Genomic DNA, 23,240 nt, shown 5'->3' on the forward strand with positions numbered 1-23,240 from the left:
CCTAGAAGGGCGGGGGCAAGGCAGCATCCTCACAGCTTTTCTCCTTTTAGAGGGTGGGAGAGAAGCAAACAACAGGACGGACCTCTCCTTCTTACAGTGGCACTGTGCTGCAGCCAGGCAGAGGCCATGTGTAGGGCACCTGGAGCAAAGGAGAAAGCAAAGCATGATGCTAAGAATAACAACCTGTCTTGCGTGGAGCTTCTGAGCCAGGACAACGACGTGCTGCTCTTTGCTTGGGGCGCTAGGTCAAGATCTGGACCTTCATGTTTGTTTTTTCTGTGTTCTAACTTGGGAATAGACTTGCTTGTTAAGAACATCTGCCGAAAGTGTACATGTAAAGGGCACAGAAAGAGTGGCAAATGCAGGTATTTCGTTTGAGAAAAAATGCATGGACTATACACTGAGATATTCACCCAGCTCTGCATAAAGCTCAAGGGAAATATCCAGAGTAACAACAATGCTTTGCATTTCTATAGTGCTTGCCTTTGGCAGCTCTCTGGGAGCTTGCAACCATTAATGAATTCACAGAGGCAGAGATTCAGAGAGTATAAAGGCCAGAAGGGACTTTAGATCATCCAGTCTGACCTTCCGCGTATTGCACGCTATGGGAAAGTGTGCAGGAAAGAACCACAAACGTTATTTGAGGGTGGCAGAAAATGCCTTGCTGTGAAAGGCTTAAAGAGCTCAATCTGTTTAGCTTATGAAACAGAAAATAGAGAAGTTATCCTGTAGAAAGTCCAACGGTGTGTTTGCACGCAGCTAAGGCGAATTTTCCAGAAAGGCAAACGTTTGATTTGAAAATATTCAAGAGATGACAAAATCTCCTTGCTTCTCTTGGTACCTTACTACAGTAGCTATTCACCCTCACTGTTAGCGTTCACACTTAACATCTTATTTGAATCTGTGTGAATTCAGTTTCCTGTCATAGGTTTTTGCTGTGCTTCTCCCCGGTAGATCAAAAATCAAACACGTTGTAACCAGTATCTCTTACTTTGAAGGTACTTTATACACTAATCAAATCATCTCTCAGTCTTCTTCTTCTTCTTCTTTTTTTTTTTTGGTAAGATAAGCAGATTTTCATTAAGTTCATTTTTTGCTTTAAAACATTTCCTCTGATTTGGAACAATACCAGAGACATGTGCTGCATTCTTTTCCATTTTTCCTCCCTACAGAAGCACACTCCTCAGCCATCAAAATCTGAGCCCTGCACTGTTGCCAATGCCTAGCTTTTGCCATACAATAGTAAATACCACCTTTCCCTACATCCACCCACATCTCACAATACACTTGCTAGGCTATGAGGGCATTATTCTTACTTAGAGATGCAGGCAGATGGAAAAGATACTGCAAAACCCTATAAATCATTTTGAGGGAGCTGGTTAACAGGAGGCTGGTTCTGATCCCCTCTACAACCACCTTTACTGTAGCACTGCTTCCCCAGATTTCAGACAAGATTCTCCACATTGAAGTGATTCCTGGTAAGAGAAAGTGCTTTACTTAAATCTGATGGTGCCCCTCCAGCAGTTGCCACTTTCTAATTCGCTTCTGGCCTCATACGGTATCTTTCACATCTCTCCCCAAGACATAATGCCTTCGATTCCTGTCACTCCTCCTCTCCCCCTGATTTTTGCTCCCTTCTGACTGATCATCCCCTTTCAGCGACTGCCTCTGACCAGCTGCTTTTCAGTTCCTCCCTCCTCTGATCTCCTCAACTGTCACTTCTCAGTTGCCACAAGCATGCCAGCCCCCACATCCCCATCTGCTTTTTAAAGGCTCATTATCATAAGCAGGGGCTTCTCCGCTCACTCCTCTTTACTCCGCAAATACCCAAATCAATCCAGAGAAACTCTCACGTTGCCAAAGGCTGAGGGAAGGCTGTAGGCCGGCCTTGCTCAGCCTGCGGCCTTCCAGGTGCACCACCACCTTCTGGCAGACTTTTCAAACTTCAGCTTAAAACCACGTGACTTTTTTACCTCAGATTATGGCTGGAAATCTGTTCTAAAGCTGCAGTAGCCTAATGGCTGGAAACCCTCCTTCAGTTTTCCACCCTAAATATCTCCATGGACTCACTATACTATGTTGTTTTCATACTAGCAACGTCCTTTAGTTTGTTTCCCCCGGGATGCACTTATTACAGCAATCCTATCTGCTGAACTCGTGGTCAGTTCTCTCAGGATATGTTCATCAACTCTTTCCTACTCGTAGTCACAGAATCATTTGAGTTGGAAGGCCATCTGGTCCACCCCCTGCAGTGAAGAGGGACACCCACAGCTAGACCAGGTTGCTAAGAGCCCCGTCCAGTCTGACCTTGGGTGCATCCGGGGATGGGGCATCCACCACCTCACTGGGCAAACTGCTCCACTGCCTCACCACCCTTACTTGTAAAAAACGTTTTCCTTATATCCAGTCAAAATCTCCTTTTAGTTTGAAACCATTTCCCCTTGTCCTATCACAGCAGACCCTAATAAAGAGTCTGTTCCCTTCTCTCTTGTAGACCCCTTTAGATACTGAAAGGAAGAATTAAAATAAAAATAAAAATCCTTAATTTGGTAAGCAGATCCTGAGAACTTTTGAGGTTGATGAAGAATGGGGTGGAGCAGAGGAGGATGTGGCTGAGGCATGACCAGAGCTGTTGGGTACCACGGAGTATACCTGGTTGCCTTTCAGCAAGGATTTCAGGACTGGACTCAGTAGGCATAGGATCCCTGAATTTTATGTGGGTACCAAAGGGCAATACAGCCTACGCTGAGGATCCTTACTGAGATGTGGCAAAACAGACCCAGCAGCTTCCAGAAGACAAGGGCTGCCTCTAGTCCTGCTTGCTGTGCTCTCTGCCAGATCTTACAGAGTTCCCTGCACACGGATTTCTAATATTAGTTCTCAAGCATATGACCTTGTCTGTCAGACTACTGAAATTCATTCTGTTTCTTGTACTCCTGCCAAGGTCAAATAAAGATTTCTCTGTGATATCCCGGTCCTTCCCTGTACTAGCAATGCCTTCTAGTGTTGAATCATCAGGACACTTCCTCAGTACCTACTCCTATTTGTGTCAGGGTCTCAGACTAATGTTATAGCAAAGACTGAATGTGGCTGAACACTGGGGAGTGCTACAAGTAATCTTGTATTAGATGGTCAGGTGATGTTGCTGTTGCCATCAATGTGGACTCAATTTTACCTCCCTGCCCCTCACAACTCTGTCTTTCCTTATCTCCTCCAGTTAATCTAATTGTTTCCTATGGGTCACTGAGATACAAATATGAGAACTTTGAACTTTCTTATGCCTTCCAGGAAAACAATCAACTGAAAAAAAAGATAGTGGGTTAGTCCAGCACAATCTAGCATTGTTGAACTCAGGTTGCCTGAATCCCCTTTCCCCTAATCACGTGATAATAACTGCACTTTCCTTCAAGATCTCTAAAGCACTACAAGCATTACAGAGGTTGCACCGGTCTGAGACTGGCAATTCTCTCCCTTCCCTAATCCTGACTGCTGAATTTTCATTTTTCCAGCCAGCATGAAGTCGTAACTGCAGGCAGAGCTGCAAAAAACCCTTGCTGTGTTTCCATATAGCAGCTCTGCCAGGGATGGAGTGCACCCAGGCCCTCGCACTGAGCGCACTAAGCAGCTTGAGCTGCTTATTCCAGTAGTCAGCTTGTTCCTTCCCCAAGGACAATATAGCTGCCCTTATTAATAACTTGGGTACACAGTCCTCTTTGGTTTTGGCTCAGACTAATAGTCTCCTTGATCTTGACTGCTCTTACTCCCCAGAATTGGCCTCACATCTTATTCTCTTTTTCTCTGAATAGCTGCAGAATCTTTTGCTGTTAGTTTAAATCTTCACTGCAAGGTCTAACTCAGCTTGATTTGTAAGCAATCCTCACTTTATCCCTACACTTCCTGATTTCTATGACATCGCTTTCTTTGCTGTCTCTTTTCCATTCCATGTAGGCTCTGCAGAGCCAGATTAAATAGCCTATACAGTTGCCTGTGGCAGCGGGCAGATGCAGGGTAGCAGAATCACAAACTGGCCCACGACATTCCCAGATAGCAGATCAGTCTCCTTTCAAAGCCTCCAGCCATGTGCTCTCTATGAAAGTAGTGCCAAAAGTCAGAAGCAGACCACCCTCCTCACGCTCTGTGCAAGATGTTGGCAACCCTTCTGGTCTGAGGAGCTACGAGGGTTTCTTGATACCCCTGAAGCAGAGCAAGAGCAGAGCAGGCAGAGAAAGAGAGTCGTTATTAGTAAAGCCCCTATACAGACCGAGAGTACAGTGTAACTGCATTTGGGAGGAACAAGGAATATTCCTGAGAATATCATCAGGAATATTACTGCGATGAAGCTCTAAGCAAACTGGTCTGACCTCACAGCTAACCCTACATTTAGCAGGAGGTTGACGAGGGACCTCCTGAGGTGCTTTCCAACAGAAGTATCCTATGATCCTATGAATGAGACTTCTGTATCCCAGTGAGGGAAAGGAGGAGAAGAAAAAGGTCCTGTGAGTAGAAAGGGCTGGCAGCAGGAGCCTCATTACATAGCTTTGTGATGGGGAGATTTGTGTCTTAAGGGGATAGCACAGCAGAAGAGGAAGGAAATAGGCTGTTTGGTGTTAAAGTCTTAGGAATAGACTGCAACTGCCTCAGACAGGCTAAGTTTCTCAACCTGTAAAACTGGTCTGCTTATGCCTTAGCTGAATTTAAGCCAAATCGTCTCACATAGTATTTCCTATAACCTGCTGTATTTACCACCCTCATCCCCACATTCACAGACTGCTTCTGTGACCCTTTTAGGATCTTCCCAGCTGACTTTGCTCCTCTGCCGAACGACAGGCCCTAATACAGCTCATGACATCATTTGTAGCTGTGCCAAAGCCATAGGCCTTGCATGGACAACACCACTTTACTCCATGTATTCAAATGCGCAGATTTGAGTTGCTGTGGGGGGATAAGCACAAGTGAGGCAATGTGCTGGCCTTGCACTCAGCTTGGTGAGAAGCATTAATGCTCCTTGCTTGGCAGGCTGAGGATCCTCACGCTGCTGTGAATGGGAAGCCCTAGCTTGTCCATGACCCTCACAGATCTTCTGTCCTGCTGAAAACTCAGCGCATATCAACAGACTGCTGCCACTCACCCACACCCACTACAAACCACGACCACACAGATTACACATGCAAGTATCTGTGTGCACACAGAAAACGCAAGTGTAGAGCCACAGCTCATGTAGGAATAAGTGCAAATACGTTCATGAATATACGCATCGGTGCTACGCGTGCAGACAGGTATCACAACCACACAACACACTGCAGAGAAACTGTCAGTGTATGCAAAACCACACAAACAGGCACAAATTCCCTCATACATCATGCATCTTCATGTTCTACATGCAAGATGCTCCCACAGGCCCACGTGGCCCCAAGCAGACACAGGCCCCCGATGACTGTGGCTGGGTAGGAGTTAATGCAAGAGAGGATGGGAAAGAAATTAAAAGCAAAAAAAAAAAACCAACAAAAAAGTTGAAAGCCCAGCACATGATTCTTCTCCTATCACATCTGTGAATCCTGGAGCGCGAGAGTAATTGTCTGCAATGAGTCAGACCAAAAGGCACAAGGAAATGGTTGCTATGGCAACCCTCGCACTGCTCTAATTCGGCTCAGAATTAAAACGATATCAAATAATTTGCAAGCAAAGGGAACACGGCAAAGGCGTCGGGTGTCAATCTAAAAAATCCAGCTATATGCAAGCCTCTCCTGAGTCAGTGTCAAGGGCTCTCTTCCCTTCAAGCGTGACAGCCATAGCAATCAGAGGAGCTACAGAGGCGAGAGCGATGGATAACCTCAGGCGAGAAGATTTCTGCCACGCGCAGGCGAGAACGGGCTCCCGGGCTGGAGCTGCGGCCTGGAACAGGCTCCAAAGCTGGGGATGGACAGCTGTAGGGCCCAGGGGGCTCATTCCCTATGCAACAGGCAATGTCCCCACACGCAGGGAGGCACAGTCCCTGAGCTGAAGATCTCACCGTTGATGCAGACGGCACATACACCATGGACTAAATGAAAACTGCTGATGTCCAGCCAGAGTGGGTGGAATGCTATGGGAGATGTCTCATACACTTATTTTTTCCATTCTCTCGAGGACAAAAATAAACGCATTTGACCCCACTGTCTTTTTGTGGAGACATCTATACATAATGGAGAATGGAAAGATACTGCTCTTGGCACACCACTGGCACTGTGTGACGCCAGTAACCTGGCCTGCAGAAGACTGGCTCAACCCTTAGGCCCATCAAATGAGCACTCACTGATAACAGCCTCCAGATGGATCTCCTGAGAGGTGGAGAAGGCATGGCTGCTGGTAGTACTAAAACCACGAGTGCTTCTGCCTTACTGGCTGCCCCTGATGCCTCGTATGGCTGAGCTCCAAGCGCTGCCCCTTCAGATGTCTCTTATTCTGTCAGATCAAAGGGCTGCCTGAGAAACTGCTTGGGCTTCAGGGAGTGCCAGCAGGGAATGGCATTAGACAGAAACTAGCAGTAGCAGGTAGTGGGATGAAAATGAGTTGGGTGTCCCTTCTTTCTGCCCACGCTACGACTGAGCGCAAAGAAGATCGCGTCTTTCCATAAAGACTCCCATGCAAGGCCTCAGAAGCTCTCTGACACCCCTCCACTGGGACAATGTTGGCACAACATGCAGCATTAAAAGAAGAACAGCATTCCTTCTGAATATGGCAGCACACATTCAGATCAGCTGCTCTCAGACTTTGTATTGGCAATATTATGCTGGTTTCCAAGTCAGTCTAGTAAAATCACTTCAATCCTCCTGCTTGGATGCAGCTATTCCAGTGCAAAAGGTGCTCATGTCATTGTAGCTAATTTCCATGCATCCTAGCTGCTTCTGCAGGTGCAACTGTCACTTTCTGGAGAGGAACAGAGAGGAGGTTTGATCCACCCAAACAGCAAAACCGTAGGAATACAGAATTGCGTGTAGATTAGTTTGAAAAGATGCCACAGCAACAGAACTGCTGAAAAAGGCACCTGCATCTCTTCCCTCTGCTCACTGGTAACAGCCAGCAGGAAGCCAAAATTGGACCGAGGAAGAGGATGAAGAGACGTCAAGCTGGCCAGTAAACGCTTTTCAAATGAAGAGCTTCCATCATACTGATAGAGGCTGGATTTTAACCAGTAGTATAATGGCAAAATTACTTTCCATTATCCATTTTTCAGACTGACTGATTTCGAATACTTTTGAAAAAAAAATCTAAGCTTTTTTGAAAATCTGCTCCTGCTGTGAGTCCAGAGCTCTTCTGAAAATACTGGCCTTAATAACTCAGTGTCCCCAAACTCCCTCTGTACAATAGGAATAATACTTCTTTCAGTCTTCTTTGGGCTTGCCTAGGACTCTTTCCAAACACATCTGTACATACTGTCATCACCATTGGATAACAATTTCTGTGTGCCACAGTCATTGTAAATAAGAAAGAACATCAGTTTTGAATATAAACAGAGGTGAGAGGTATTGTATACAACAAACCTGGATCTCCCAACTGCTTGGCTGGATACCCTATTTGTTTTATTGGGGACAACGGAGTTTGTGCACGCCCCATGGTTTGCTGGTATCAGCCATCTCCCATCCCCGAGGCATGACAGCAGTGGCATGGATCCAATTCACCATAAAGAAGACCTTACCTGTCCCTGCTCTGACTGGCAGCCAGCTGGTCACCACATAACTCAAACAGAGAAAAGGTCAGGCAATAAAAGAGACATCATACCCAGACCAAAGTGACAGTTAAACTCCTGCGCAGATTCCAGCAGTTTCGCTGGGGCTTTAAATCACTAAAAGCTGCTGTCAGCAACTACATGTGATTTCTGCAGCACACCCCTCCCCACCCCCCCAGAGGACCATAAAGCCCCAGGCTACTGACTCAGTGGAGGGAGCAGATGACAGTGCTATCTGGGGCAGGACTTGGCTTGAGGAGAGTGCCATCACAATTCCTTATTTTTCATTTCCAACTAAGTTAGAGCTTGTGAAAGGTACTGGACTGACATCCCAGGAGAATAGCCGCCTGCTAATTAATTATAATTAACCATCCAGGCATTAGTTAATGTTTGCATAGTGCTTTGAGCTGCCAAAGCACAATATAGCAGGTAGATAGTATTAACTCAAAGGAACAGGTATAGCGGTAGATTCGGCGGCATGGCTTCCCACTGACTCTGAGACCACTCCGACCCAATGCACATAAGTGGCTCCACTGTGTTATCTGAAACACCTGCGGGTACCTCCAGCCCTCAAAATGTCCGCACGATGTCCCACATGCCCCAGGTTCAGGGGCTTGGCTGAACCAAGCCACGCAGAACCGGGGGGACGGAGGCCCCGTGCTCCCCCTCCATTTCTATTCTCAGCCCTCCAGCCCAGCTGCTCCCTAATCCTAGCTGACAGCTCCCTCGGTCTTTGACAGAGCCCAGGCCGATGTCATCTTCCTGGACATTTGATTTTAGGAGTTTGCCTTTCTCTGCCTTGGCTGGGGACCGCCATTCAGCTGCCAGAACAAAAGGGGCCCTGTCACAGGCGTCCTCCTGGCGGGGGCACGGGGGGGTGCCCCCTCCCCAAAGGCACAGCTGTAAATCCTAGAGCTTAATTTTTCACTGCACGCATAGTGAACATTTCAGAGTGCTTACAAATCCCCCCCAAGCACTATCAAGTCAAGCAAATGACAGTAACAATCAGTGGCAGAATGACAGGCCAGTTCATACAAATTGCACTTTTATAGGGGCACTTAAAAAGCCTTCTGTTGTCCCCCCTTTACAGAACTGTGACAGCATTTATCCAGAAAGTACAAGCCTATGCAGATATTTGGCTCTCTGAGAACAAGTGCTGGATATCAGACTGATTTCTGGTAGTTTCCTGACTCTACATGAGCACAATTACCGTGCTCACCGAGGGCTGATGCCATCTGAATAACAATAATAATAACAATCTGCATCCCATTCTGCTCTGATTGCCTCTTGTTGTGCCTCCGCTCACTCTCCTTCCCTCACCTCCCTCCTGTACCCAGTGTGGGGGCAGGACAGTATTGCAGCATCATCTTTGCTGCAGCCTCCATTGAGGGTTGAAGTTCCCCAGAGTCGGGTCCTAGCCACTCAGCACTAGTGTGGAGGGAGCAAAGGGAGACCTATACACTTACTCTCATACCTGCTATCCTCAAGATCAAAGCAAGATCAAATAATATTGTAATGGGTAGTGTGACCACAACTCTTTTTTTTTTTTTTTTAAATGACTACATGAATTATGAAATATTCAGATGATTAACCTATTCACGACTGGAAACAAAACAAAGGGTAATACACAGTGCCACTTTGCTCCCTGAAGCCCCGCAACAAGTTGTAAACCTCTGCCCAGTATAGCAGATGGGATGTACCTCAGGAAACCCCTGCACTCCCACTGAAGTCAGTAAGAGCTACAGCTGGAGCCCACATGATTTTAGACCCTGTGGGAGAAAATGTTTCCTTTAGTGCTGCTGAATATACCACATGTGAAAGTAAGCAGCAGGTGACTGTGGTCATGTCACTGAATATACCCACTTGCAACAAGGACCCGTGGTATCTCTATGGTACAAAACCAATCGAGAATTCACTTCTGTGCTTCTCTAATTATGAATGAGGAAAATGGTTTGTTCTGTATCGTTTCCACAAATGTCAGAAATTTTGCCTTGCAATTATTGTTTTGACAGTTTTTTTCCCCCTGTTCTCTGCTGCTTTCTCCACCCTCATTTTCCCACAGCAGAGGATTCTGCCCCTTCACAGCATGTCCACAGAGACAGTCGATTCAGCATCCAGGATAACTGAGGGGGTGGAACTCTCCACAGGGGTTGTGGAAAGTGCTGCTGACAGAAGAGAATTGGCTCTGTCAGGGGCAGCTCCTACAGCCACTTGTTCTTGCTTTAGCTCTTCTACCCAGAAGTTTCCTTCCTTGTATTTACGTTGAGTGCCAAAACAACTGTCTGTGTGCCTCTGTTCTAACTCAAAGGTCGGGAAAAGAAAAAAAAAAGAATCATGAAGAATAATCTTTTTTAAAAATTGGTTTTTTTCTCCTCTCAAATTCATGACCAGAAAAATGCCCCAGAGCTGCACACATAGCACAATCTCAATGCCATTTCATTCTCTGCCAGCGTACTCATAAAGTGCCAGCTAGTATCAGTTTGGGAAGTATTCTCTACAAGACGAACACTTAATTAAAATGGACTGTACTGAAAACACCTCTATTTCACAAGAGTCTCTGGACAGGCTTCACTTCCTAATAAATTTCTTTGTTTGGATTTGAAGTGGTGGAATAGAATTGAAAAGCACTATTTCGTATCATCACTCCCTCAGATGATAAGTACTCTCGCAAACCCCATGTGATACTTAAGAGAGTACTGCTCTCAACTGGAACTTACTTAGAGCCTGGAAATTAAGGAGAAGTTCATCAGATGAAGTTAAATTGCCATAATTTAACTTAATAGTAGACTGAAGATCATCCATTGCACCCTGGGTTTACCTAGTCTAGGTAAAAGTAATGGCTGACTGCGATTTGAAGGTATCTACAACACACCCCTCTCTCTGAAGCAATTACTACAGAAAATGGTTTCAAAAGCTTTTGGATTTTGAGGGAAATACCATGCTCTACAAGTATTCCAAGAGTAGGCGCAGAGTCTGTTGAAGGTCTGTCAGATGGGGATCAAAGCTCAGATAGAAAGAGAAGTTTAGAAATCTAATATATGAGTTGGAAATCCAGCAGCAAGCCCATTCCACCGACAGAAGCTATTTTCCAGCTGAGATAACAATAAAGATGTAGGAATGTGCTGTTCTTTCAAAGCAGTTGAAAACTTGCACAGACTTCTCAACCTGCTCATGCTCCAAGGAAATAGCCAGTCTCAGTCCACATGTGCCAGTGCTAGTCCTACCTTCACTGGCACTGAAGATAGGAGGTTTCCATTCAGACAGCCAGCTTCCCTTCCAAAGACATGTCAGCCATTTGTACCTTTTCCAGTGTTCTTTGTTTAGCCTAGTTTTCAACATGACAATCATTTGTGTCACTTCCGTTGAATGACAAGAAAACAGCTCTCAACTCCCACTCTCAATACAAGATGCTACCACTTCATTCAAGATAGGAAGAAAAACCAGAAATTTCCTACCTGCAGCAATACCCATCTTCCCATCGACAGATACAGCCACTGCCGTGCTAACTGTCACCACTTTTGGTAGGCCGCCGCCCTCTGTCAACACACAAAAACAGCAGGCTTGGTTAAATTCACCACCAGAGAGGAGGAAAATGCAGCAGGATTTGCATCCAGGTCAGTGCGTACAGATGCCTCAGCACTGAAGGATCCAAAACTTAGGAGGAATGCATCTTCCAAACCGCGTTAAGAGACCTAAAGGGCTAATAAATAAGGAGACCTGTTTATCTCATGATAGAAGTGGTATCCACAGCATACAATGTAAAGGACCGGCCTCTTCCAATCTGAACAGGCAGAGCTCTTAGGCCAGAAGGCTGCTTTGCTTCATGTACCAGCTAAGCTTTGCAGGCAGAGTAGAAGCAGGACAAGGAATTCTGACATTGGCCCCACACAGCAAAGGCCATGCTTATGTTTAGCTCTGCTACCCAAGACAGACTAGCATTACAAACTGGAGAGATGGATACTCAACGTACTTCCAGAGTACGATCCATTTTAGAAACGAAGTCTTGTGGGATATATTCAGCTGCCTAAACATTGTTATGCCCAAAGGTGTCCTGTTTATGTTTTAGTTGCTCTTTTAAGTGTCCCTGCAGGTCCTGTGTCCCATCTGCCAGCCCCGTGCAGATCTCTTGTATCCCACAGGGCAATTAAAATAGCATGGCTGGATAGATTTAGGCAACTGAGCCCCACATCCTGTGTCTCCGTTAGCGCAGTTCTTTCAGACTGCAATTGCCCATGTGACAGATTCAATTTTGTATTTGTAAGTGATTAGGTTAGCTTCAGCTGGGGCACCTATTTTGAAACTGCCAGGGGACAGTTTGAAGGTCAGCATGATCGATTTAATCTGCAACTGACTCCTTCCTTGCATGCTGGATAGAAAACTCCCGCTCAGATGGATGGGTCAGGGATTCCTTCCCAAGAGTTCAAGCAATTGTTACTGTTGTCATTGTTCTTGCTGGTACCCAGCGTACCCTGAGCATGATTCAGTGGCTGCTGCAGTTTAGCCTGGAGTCTCTCACTCCTTTTGTTTTTTTTTTTTATATATATTTTTTAATATTTTGACTGAAGTCAGATGAACTTGTTCAAGGATGTCAGAACTGGTAAAGCCTCTGTGAAACAAAGACCCAGCCAACTTATGCTGACATGCCTTGCGTCTGATCATGCCTTTGTGGTGAATCCCACATTTCTAGCTCACCCTTGGAATGGGACAAATAAGCAAAACACAACAATAACAAAAAAACCCAATACATGAGAGATCCGGGCTGCAGGAACAGTCCTACATGCCCTGTGGAGCTTTCCCTGCTGTCTTGTCGCTGGGACCTCTGGACTCTGTAAGGAGGTACCCTGGATAAATTATTCTGATGACTTGCAGCCATTCCCCACAGGACACCTCCACAACACAGAAGTCATCAGGCTCTTGCCTCTTGCATGATCAGAAGAGCAACTGCCCTGAAAACTCCTTGTCACGTGGTGGGCATATACAAACTTGCACAAAGCATGGAAAGTCTTTTTAAGAATCTAATCACCAAGAACTTCATGAGAAACTGGGTAGCCTGTTCTGGCCAACAGGTTTGCTTCTAAGTATGTCAAGTGAAATGCTCAGAGTCTGCTCTAACAGTAAGAGCTCAGGGGAACTGGGTATTATTTTCTAGACTCTTCACAGTCATCTTGAATGATCTCATAGATCACAGTTTCACTAGGCTGAACTGTTCACCTCTAAAGTGACTAAAAATCACCCCTACACTTTAGAGCACAAAGTATTCAGGGGCAGGCATTACTTCTTATAACATGCCTGTAGGGCTTTCAGGCAAGTGGGATCCTGGATTTGATTGAAGTTTCTGAAAATAGGAATGTTATACAAAAAACAGGGGCAGCTTCTTTTATTCTGCTTTTATCCACGTGAAACTACTTCTGACTGAAAAGAAAGCCACATCAAGCAGCAATCCCAAATGTTTAGCCAGCACTGACTACAAGGGCCTGGGTTGTGGCTATCCCAGAGGGCCCCGTAGGGTGCTCCTGCCTGTTTTTCTAGCCCAATGTCTATTTCAAAGAGCAAATGCTGTTGTGTGCAAGGTTTCTCCTGCCATGCCTCCCTCTTCCTCTTCACTTGCCACCTAAGTGAGAAGTAAAGGTGCTATGCAGTGAAAGAGGCTTTGGTGGAAGTTTTCAAGTATTTCCACCTTCCACCTCTCCCTCTTTACATCTTGATTCATCTCTTGCCTCCTTGTGTTGTTTTCTCCATTTTGCTTCTTGCTTTTCCACCCACCAGCCTCCCACCGCTGTGCCACAAAAAGCTTTGACAGCTAAAGTGCTGAGCTCCGTGACAGAGACTGAGTGCTAGGGGCCGGGGAGCAGAGGGGATTTCCATCTCCTGTGTAGGAGTCGCATAAGAGGGTTTTGTTTTGATTTTTAATTTCCAGGCTCTTCTGCTCTCTTCCAGCCTTTGAGGAAGTCCTGGCTGGCTCTGCAAGCTCACAGGAATCAACGCTCGAAGCAAGAGACACCAAAAAGCCACTCCTTGCATTTCTCTGGTGTTTGAACTCCTTTGCTGAGTACGAGGTGATATAGGCGAGTAATGTGATGGAAGGGACATCGGGCACCAATGGCACACCCTCACTGAAGAGGAAACTACGGAAAAACACTCCTCCCTTTTCCTGCACCTTCTTCCCCAACAAACCCATCCCTTCCTGTCATGGAAAGCAGGGATGGAAAAAGAAATGACACCCTCTGAAGTCACTTTTTGAGTGTTTGCTGATCCCTCCTCAGTCCTGGCCATTGCTCTGATGGTTCTGGCCCTCCTCCTGTCCTCAGGCGTGCAAAACACCACAGGGCCTGACCTCTGTAATTCTCACTGTGCGAGAGAGGCAATAAAGGGTTCAGAACGAGCCCAAAGCTTTCTCTTCTCTTTTCTTGCATTCAGGCTGAGGTTACCTGAGTCATCTTCTGAAACGATGCTGTAGATGAAGCTCCCGGGGGGATGCTCAGCTGCCCGGCGGTACCACAGAGGGAAGTGGTCCATGGTGAAGATACTCTCTTTGTCCTTCCGAGTCAGGAATTTCCTGCCGGAAGAAAACGGAGAGTCGCATTTTGCACAAGGCAGCTCTGCTCGGGGAGCCGCCTTCTGCAAGCCTAGGGGCCCGGCAGCCCGCCCGCCCCGCTCCCCGCCGCTCCGGGGCCAGCGCGGCCGCCGCGCCGCTGCCAGCCGCCCGCCAGGTGCCGCTGTTGCCCAGGCCGAGGCCCGCGGCGCCGCCACCGCCCCTACACCAGCCCCGAGGACGGGCGAGGGGAGGTCGCGGCCCTGAGGGTGGACAGCGAGGGAACTGCCTCGGCTTGTGGGCTTGGCAACGGGCCTGAGCGCTGGGAATACGTCCCCCTCCTCCTCCTCCACCTCTCCCCTGGGATGCAGCGTGGGCCGCCGTGCGGGAGAGCCGTGCAGGGCCGGGGGGGGGGGGGGGGGAACGAGGCGCTAGATATTGAACTCCTAGTGACGTGCGGACTGAAGAACTTGGGGAAACGGGTGTTTCTGAAGACCAGAGGATGGGTGCTGAGGGCATGGCCCGCCAGGCAGCTCAGGAGGGCCCTGGTAAAAATCAGGTCATTGCCTTCCCTGGAGAGCTCTCCTTCCTGGCTGACAAATCCCCTTTGTTTTCAGACTCTCCTTTTGCTGAATGTTTTGTCATAACAACAGTTACTCATTTATACAATTCCTTCCTTTCAAGAGATCCCAAAAGTGCCTCTCCTGTGACATGCGGGGATCTGTCACTGAAATGTAGTGACTACAACTGTTTGGAAGCACTGAGCAACGCTCCTGATGAGCAGCATGGGCTACAGAGTTATTCTATTAGCTTTCTATAGCACTCTTTCCTCCTTGACACCAAAGCCTGAGTACTCCGAGTTATCCAAGACTGTCTCAGAAACAAGGCGAGAGTGGCTGCCGGGCTGTGCGCTTCAGGCACAGTGCAGCTCTCTGCTTTGGACATATGATTCATATCTGAGAAAGTGGGAGACAGTGAAACACCTGCCAAGAAGCTAAGGACCACCACCACCATCCTGTTGTTCCATCTGCCTCTCCAACCTGTCCTTTCACGTATCAGTCTGCATGTTCGAAACTCATCAACAACAAAAATCAATGCCCTTTCCATGTCAAAAACCTCCGCTGAACATGCACTTTTGCCTTAAGGGAGAGGACAGAGAATGAATCATATATGACAGATGTCAGTCACATCACTTAATGCATCACTGGAAGACGCTGGGATAGTAATGTGATGTGGGCCATGTGAGAGCCAGAACAGAATAAAACAGAGAGGAACTGAGACAGAAAGATCAAACCTAGCCAAGCTGGGATGTCATAGGGCACTGGAGTGCAGAGCCTTTACATTACAGAATGCTCCTGGGGATATATAATAATGATGGGCATTTTCTCTCTTAGCTGACTGAAGTCGGGGAATAATAGAAGTTTCTTATTTTACAATGAAATTAATGCACTTTGGGACAGCACTTTAGGAAAAAAATCAAAAGGACCAGAGCAACACAAAGGACTGAATGCCCTGATTCCGTAAATCAGCTCCCATGCCACCAAGGTCTTGCTCTTTTCCTTTCTGTACCCTCAAGTACATTTCTAAGTCTGGTAGTAGTTTTGGAAACACCTTCGGAGACACAGAGAAATCCCTTAGTGCAGCTTAGGGACTTACCTGTTGGAAAGTTTCTCAGAGCCCACATACAGGGCACTCCTCATGAGTCCAGCCCGAGTGCCCAGAAATGCCATCTCAACCCCTGCCTCAGACTCCCTGTGGAATAAAAACACAATGACAGCAAGTTCTTACTAGCTAACAATTGGCAGGCTTAGACTTGTGCCTAGATTGACACATTGGAAGCTTGCTCATTTGGCTCTTTGGAAGTAGAAAAGAAGCTGCTCTACCGCTAACTCTGCTCTAGGCTTCCTGCATGTAGGTTGAATCAAGGAAGACAGACTGCAGGGAGAAAATGGCTGTCTCAGACACGCACAGGAGAGGTAGGGTAGCAGACTGACTGTAGATTGATTTGTATGTGGTTTTCTGGAGTTACAAAGGGCACTGCTGGGAGAGCTGCATGGTGAGGAGTCTGCTGCAGCGTGGTATGGAGCAGATGAGAGGCAATTTCTGGTGTAGCTGCTGAAGGATGGTGCTGGTATTTGGGTGTTTTAGCACAACTGCCCTGGCTCAATCTCCCTCAGCAGTAGGGATACTGGTAACTGAAATAGGCACAGGAGTCCTGTGGCCACACACCTCTGTGAGTAGCATGTTGTTTGCTGAAAGTAGATCTGTGTGACATGATACCAGATACTACAAGCATCAAGTGCCTCACTGGGAATAATAAAGAAGAATGTTTGCTGAAGCCAGCCTGTCCTCTTCCTTCCTGAGTCTCAGTCCTCATCAGGCATCAGCAACAGAGATGAGATCAAACTCTCTTCTCCACTGCTGGTTCGGGGAACAAATTCCTTGCCAGCTGGGATGGAGCTTTTGCTACAGTCATGTGGAAGTCAAGCCAAACCATGTTGCTGTCATTCAAAGCGATAACTGATGCATAGGGAAATAACTCATACTAATTTTAAATTGAAGTAGTCTCAAGTGCCCTGAGATCCCAAACTGTCAACTACAGAGATAAATGCTGTGCATCTGAGTTAAACGTGGCGAAGAACTGATGCTGAACACCCCCTGCAGTGACACATCTGGATCACTGTTGTCTTGCAGTAATATTCAAACATTTGAAATTAATATTCTGTTACCAAAACAAGCCCTCACCAAACTACATGCTTCCTTTAGAGGGTCCAACCAGCTGGAGTATTCTCCTGAGAGACACTTTTGAGCTATTTCTAAATCTATTGAGCTACTTCTAACAGCTTTTTGAGCTATTTCTAAAGTTTCTTATACGCTTTGCAGGGATCTGTGACTGTTTTCCACACCATCTGGAAGCACAGCTTCAACAGTGTGTTACACATATTTATTCCTCGGTCACTTACGTGGACATATTGAGGGCTAGTGTTGTCCAGTAGGCTTCCATGGGTGCAGTGACCACTGCATCAAACAGCACTTCCTGGACCAACTCCTCATCGCCTACAGAGGAAGGTGAACAAGAGTCAGAAAAGAAAGACATGTGTCCCTGTAGATGTCTCAGAGAGTTCCTCGTTGTGGACCATCTGCCTGACCCAGGGCAGTGGAGCAACAGGCACAAATGAGCCCTCCATTTGTAGGACTGAAAACATGACCTACAATCCTAGATGGATTGATGGAGAGATGTAGAAGAGCACAGGACAAGGTGTTACAGCTCAGATCATAACACTGGTTCCCCCGCAAGCTGAATGGAAGGGTTTAGGTTTGAAAGTGTAAGCAAATGAGAAGCTTTCAAATGAAGTTATTCATCAGGCTTTGCCTCAGATCCCTGCCTTAACCTTCCTTCTGGGTGCCCTGTTGTGAGGATACCATCCACTCCATTCCTCCCAAGATTTCTTCAGAGTCCCTAGTGACTTCTTGATGGCCTTTAGTTAACCACCTGTCCTTACTGTGAGTCTCACAAAATGCTTTCCTGTCCAGACACTTGACCAGTCTAGATTACCAGTTCAGTCCAGTCTGCATTGGGTCTGAAAGATATTTAGAAAAGTTTGAGATATCATTATGTGCTAAATGGTATAGTCTAAAATCTCATTTATTTGACCTACTTCATTTCTATGCTGCCCTATTTCCATTTGTCTCATGGCATGAGGATGTGATGGCTATCATATTGCAGATGTGGCCCTTCCAATGCTGTTCTAGGCAGAGCCATCCCCTCTGTTTCATGCTTCTGGCTTCATATTCTGTCTTGAGCCTCCAGGTATCTCCTAATCTTTCTTTATCACAGCTGGCAGGATACATTTCTCCATCTTCCTGTCATTCAGAACTCAAAGTCAGAGGTCACCAGCTGATCTTTCCTTCCTCAGGCCCCACATGCCTAGGTTGCGTCCTAGTCCTATTTCTTTTTCTCTCACAGCACTTCCAATCTGCATGCTTCTCCCAGTCAGCTCTCCCAAAACTTTCCTCCTTCTTCCCAGCCTCTTCAGCTGCTACATCTCTTTTCAGCCTTCTCTAAATAAAGCCAGGAGGGGTCTGTTCACACAGTATAAGAGAGGAGCAATTATCAGATTACAGATTATGCCTAGGTTTAGTTTTAAGAGACTCAAATCCTTGAAATCCTTGTATCAGAGGTTTCTGAAGCATTACATACAAAATATTGATTCAGCACTTTGCATAACTAAGAAGGCTGAAGCCATGGAGAGTGGGGTGGACTGAAGGACATCCTAAAGCTAAAGTGCTGTTGGGAGATCCCATGCACAGCTGCCCACTTCTGCCTACCAGCAGAGTTCTCACTCTGTAGTGGTGCTACATCAGCTGCTTATGTGGCTGCATTTCACATGGAGATTCAGACCTGTTGCAAGGGATGAGCAGCAAGGAAGGTAATCATTCTGTAACATTTTTTTCCCCCTCAAATCAATTACAAATTGTGTTTGGAAAAAAAATTAGTAACGTTTCTCAGAGAGATCATCTGTCTCCATGGCACAGTGCAGCCCTCAGAGGATGCTAGCTGGAGCTCTGGGGAGCAGAATAACCACAGCAGCTTTCTTGCTCCTCCTGCCATCGCCCTTCTAGTCTGAAACAAGGTGTTCAGCCCCCACCACATTCCTATTCAAGCCTCTCGACCTTCACTGTTACCTATGTAAAGATCTCAGTGAAGCCAAGTTACGTAACAGCTTTGAAATGGCAAAAAAAATTCTCTACTGAAGACAAGGAAGCGGATCCTCAGCTTGTTTCCACTTGTGGATTAAGCTAGGCTTAGGTTTAGCCCTGCCTGCATGAACAGGTGCCTCGGAAACTCAGTCTGACACCAATCAGCTTCACAGTTCTCATTCCCCTGTGGCAGGTAGAGGAGAACCCAGCAGGGCCTTTGGGATGGTGAGAACTTACATTCTAGGTCAGGTTCCTCTCCCGTGAGGAAACGGATCACAGCCTCCAGCTGGCTGAGCTTCCGGTGGTCTGGATCGATGTCTGTGATGCAGTAAATCCTGTGTGGGTAGGGGAGGAGAAGCCCAAAAAGGCAAAAGGAAATCACCATCATCACACAAATGCTTCTTGAGAATAATAACCGCAAATAAGAATTCAGCAAGAAAGCTTGGGGTGCAAAGATTTTGCTACTGTTGCACACCATGACCACTCAAACTCCAACAGCATGGCTCTAAGTGAAGCCCTACCAATGAAACCAAGCATCCACTGATGGCTGTGCTTATTAAGGCTGTGAATATAGTAGGGCTATGAGCATAAGCTCACAATGCAACATACTATCAGTCCCAAGTAATTACAGCAGATTTATCAATATTGTACACTGTGTAATATGTGTGCCTGTGTAGTTATACACAAAAACAACGTGATGGAGAGACCTGAAAAGCAGGGGGCCACATGCAATGTGAGTAACACGGGGTTGGGAACAGAAAAAAATGAGACAGAGATGCAACTGTGAGATGAGGAATGAGCCTGCAGTATGATACAGCGTCAACAAAAAGCTTTCCAATGGGACACTGCTGTAGGATGCATTTTAGGGAGAAATGAGAGAATGTTTTACAAGCGTGGGTGTCTGTATAATAAAAGAAACCAGCCTTCTAATCCTGCTTCCAATTTTGACTGCTTCATTGTCGGGACAGAGGAAAGGAAGGGATTATATGAGAGAATTGCATCTCATTAAGGGGCTGAAAGGAATGATTTATGAGCAAAGTCTAAGAGAAATGAATATGTAAAATGTGGTAAGCTGACACCCCAAGTTAGGAGTAGAAGTCACTGCATGCATCTCAAGTGCTCTGCCTATGAAACTTGACAGTGTAATGAGAGGTGTGAAGGACTGCGGGGCTTCTTGAATATAGTTATTTTGGCTTTGGTACAGGCTGGGTTCACGTGCCTGAGTGTAACTGAACGTTGGGTTCATGAAAATCCCAAAGCTCACAGCAATAAATGGAAAGTGCCATGTTTTACCCTGTCTTCTATCCAAACCAAGCAAAACTCTAAATTATGCATGCTATTGAAACAGCAGTCATAAATCACCTTTGTGTTCTCTAGGAATTAGGTCTAGACTTAGTTCAGAGGAATGCCAACCAAAAATAAGTGAAGATTTTAAAACATGTTTCTCTCTAAGTTTGCTACAAAATTCACTGACAGGTCTGACATACTGTGAGTTTTGCAGCACAATTCCAAGCATCACGAGGAGGAACAAAATGAGTTGGAGTACAGAGTACTGAGAATAAATCATGGGGGATGGTTTCTGGGGGTGTACAAGGCCTTGGTGGGATTCCCCAGAGGAAGAGATGGAACTGAGGCCTGAAGGTACCACTACATTGCCCTGAGACCATCAGCTCTTTCCAGAGCCGTTGTCCCTGAATAATGTTGCTTTTTTTTTCTAGGCCACTAAGGGTGGTGAACTCATGCAAAACTGTTGGGAACTTTGTCAAAACCTCATGACAGAGTTCTCTGTCTTTGACAGGATTTCCTCCACTTACCATTCGTTTGCTAAAGACAGGTCTGGCTGAAGCAGGTCGTGCAAACCTGAAACCAAATAACACATTGAGAATTCAATTAGGTAGTAGATAGACAGATAGAGGCTGTGAAGGAGAAGTGAAGTAGTACATTTCAGAGTAACTATGTTGTCTGTTAGAACAGTGGGGCTGTTCCACATTAACCTACCTTCTTCCACTGAAGTGTTCCCCAGCAGAATGTACTCGCCGTGTCCCCTGGACAGCACAACCCCCAGGCTGCAGGGAGAGCAGAAGGGCAGGTCAGCAAGGAGAGGTGTAATCCTGAAACATGACACTGCATTCCCTGCAGTTGCAGCTCTTAAAGACATTAACTCCCTTCGCAACAATTAAAGAAAAGAACAGCATCAAAAGAGGATTAAGTGAGATCTGACTGTGGCACAAGAGGCTAAGGAAACTGCTCGATGGGCTATGAGACATTTTTGGTGACAACATATTTGGCCAAAGTTGTAGGTTCAAATCAACAATGACACATATAAAAATCTGTGCCACTGTTGAACCTTTTCAGCCATGGAAAAGAAAAAAACACAAAAATGTTTAGTTTGATTTCTTATGTGAAGTTTTACCATTTTCAGTTTACAATAATATTGTTGTTTAGAACCAATACCGGCACACAAAAACATTCAGTGGAACTGAAAGTTGAATATATTCCATTTCTCTGAACTGAAACAATGTGCTGCTTCACCTAAAGTGTAGCTTTTGGGCTCTGAACTCCAGATAAATAACTTTTTGATGGCGATAGGAACAAATAAGTCAATTATTCATGCTGCTCTACTCATGAGTCACAGCCTGTTTTATGGCCAGTTTGCCATCCCTGATGGCAGACTTCTGATGTATGGCATCGCTGATGTATGAGCCCATTCTCACCTGAAGGGTGTGCCACTGATGTCCGTGAAGAAATAGTCATTTGTGAGGAAGAGAACTCGTTTCTGGAATGAGAATGAAAGAGAAAGTGAGATCATGGACAGATCAAGGTCATAGTGGCAACGGAGATCTGAGATTAACATCTTTGGAGTTAAGGAAAAGAAGTTGATCATCTCCAGTACTTCACAGATCCCTAGCACTGGATGGGGGCAGGGATGAATGTGTAGTATTGAGTATATTTAACAACTTGTGACTTTCAAGATCCAGGCAGCCACCCTGTCTTTCTATCTAGGTCTTCAGTGAAACCTTCCTTTGCTCTAGGGCTCTTGCATGGGATAGAGGAAAGCTGCCCTTCCTCTCACATCCTCCAAGCTAACACGCTGTTCTTTTACTGCACAAAACAACCCTGATGGCTTTGCACATCAACACGGTGCCCAGCAGGAGTTGGGATTCAGTGGGACAGGTAAGAAAGAGGGGTGGGGTGGGAACAGAGGCAGGATGGCAACCCTACCCACTGCTTGGGTTGGCAGCTAGGGCCAGCTCTCCTCAGCCCTGTGGGAAATGATGAGATTCCTGACATTTGCTTTCATGCCAAACTGGGACATAACATTAACATAGTCCAATTTTGTTAAAAAAACACCCATAAGAGAAACAATTTACATTTTCAAATTAAACAAAAGTGCTGATTCAAATCCAAGACATTTTGATTCATATGAAAATATTTGTTTCTGACTGACATTTCAACTCAAGAAAGCTGCTTCAGAACTTCAACTGTTTGCCAGACTGGCCTTTTCCTATAGGAAAGTGCAACTCTTTTCCAAAGGAGAAAAGTTTTTGGAAAATTTTTATCCCACCCTTAAGGCAGTATAGGAACCCTAATATGTTTAAAATCCCAGTCCCAGCCTGAAAATGAGGTGAGAGGATGTGTGTGGGAGACAGCAAGTGAATACAGAAAACTCACTGTTCCCCAGGGAAAGTCATGCCTGCTCTAACCTGCTCAGGCCATGCAGCCGTAGAAGAGGCACAGTGCACAAAGGACAGTCCAGCACTGGGCAGATGAGAAATGGAGAAAGGCTGGGTTTTTTTTTTTTTAAGTGAGGAGATAGCAAACAGCTCAGCCCTTTCTATTCCCTCTCTCTCCATGTATGGTAATTGTGTACCGCAACGGAATTGGGAGACTTCTGTTGAGCTGAGATGTCCCAGAAGGGCTACAGTGATCCAGGTAACATGGCACAGTGGTGTTTTGGTGGTTATGGGGAAAGCAAAAGAGAGACTGAGACTCCTGGTTTATAGTCTTATCTGATGGGGAAGAGGCAGAGCAAAGGAGACCTGTGGGCAAGGATACAGCAGATGGCAGCCCAGGAGTACCACTGCTCTGAGTTCCTTCAGCAGCGTTTGCTCTGCTCATCCTTTACTCCCTACCTGCTGCCCCTCTTCTGCCCACAGAATCACAGAATATCCTCAACTGGAAGGGACCCACAAGGATCACTGAGTCCAACTTCTGGCTCCACGCAGGACCACCCAAAAATCAGGCCCCATTTCTGAGAGCGGTGTCCCAAAGTCCCTTTAACTCCAGTAACCAAGGACTGGG

The 23,240-nt window shown here is 46.2% G+C and overlaps 1 protein-coding gene across 1 annotated transcript in view; it reads right to left on the reverse strand.

Moving 5' to 3' along the window:
* The window catches only part of CACNA2D4 (calcium voltage-gated channel auxiliary subunit alpha2delta 4), a 99,574-nt gene that overhangs the window by 48,969 nt on the left and 27,365 nt on the right, over nucleotides 1-23,240 (reverse strand). The window contains exons 15-22 of the mRNA XM_046900727.1: nucleotides 21,653-21,714; nucleotides 20,937-21,004; nucleotides 20,753-20,798; nucleotides 19,176-19,273; nucleotides 17,201-17,294; nucleotides 15,894-15,989; nucleotides 14,134-14,261; nucleotides 11,161-11,241 (exon numbers count right to left, since the gene is read on the reverse strand). Coding sequence (XP_046756683.1) covers nucleotides 11,161-11,241; nucleotides 14,134-14,261; nucleotides 15,894-15,989; nucleotides 17,201-17,294; nucleotides 19,176-19,273; nucleotides 20,753-20,798; nucleotides 20,937-21,004; nucleotides 21,653-21,714 — 673 coding nt within the window. The remainder of the gene's footprint in view (nucleotides 1-11,160; nucleotides 11,242-14,133; nucleotides 14,262-15,893; nucleotides 15,990-17,200; nucleotides 17,295-19,175; nucleotides 19,274-20,752; nucleotides 20,799-20,936; nucleotides 21,005-21,652; nucleotides 21,715-23,240) is intronic.

This window comes from Gallus gallus, chromosome 1 (genome assembly GCF_016699485.2).
Source record: "Gallus gallus isolate bGalGal1 chromosome 1, bGalGal1.mat.broiler.GRCg7b, whole genome shotgun sequence".
In the NCBI taxonomy this organism is placed as follows: domain Eukaryota; kingdom Metazoa; phylum Chordata; class Aves; order Galliformes; family Phasianidae; genus Gallus; species Gallus gallus.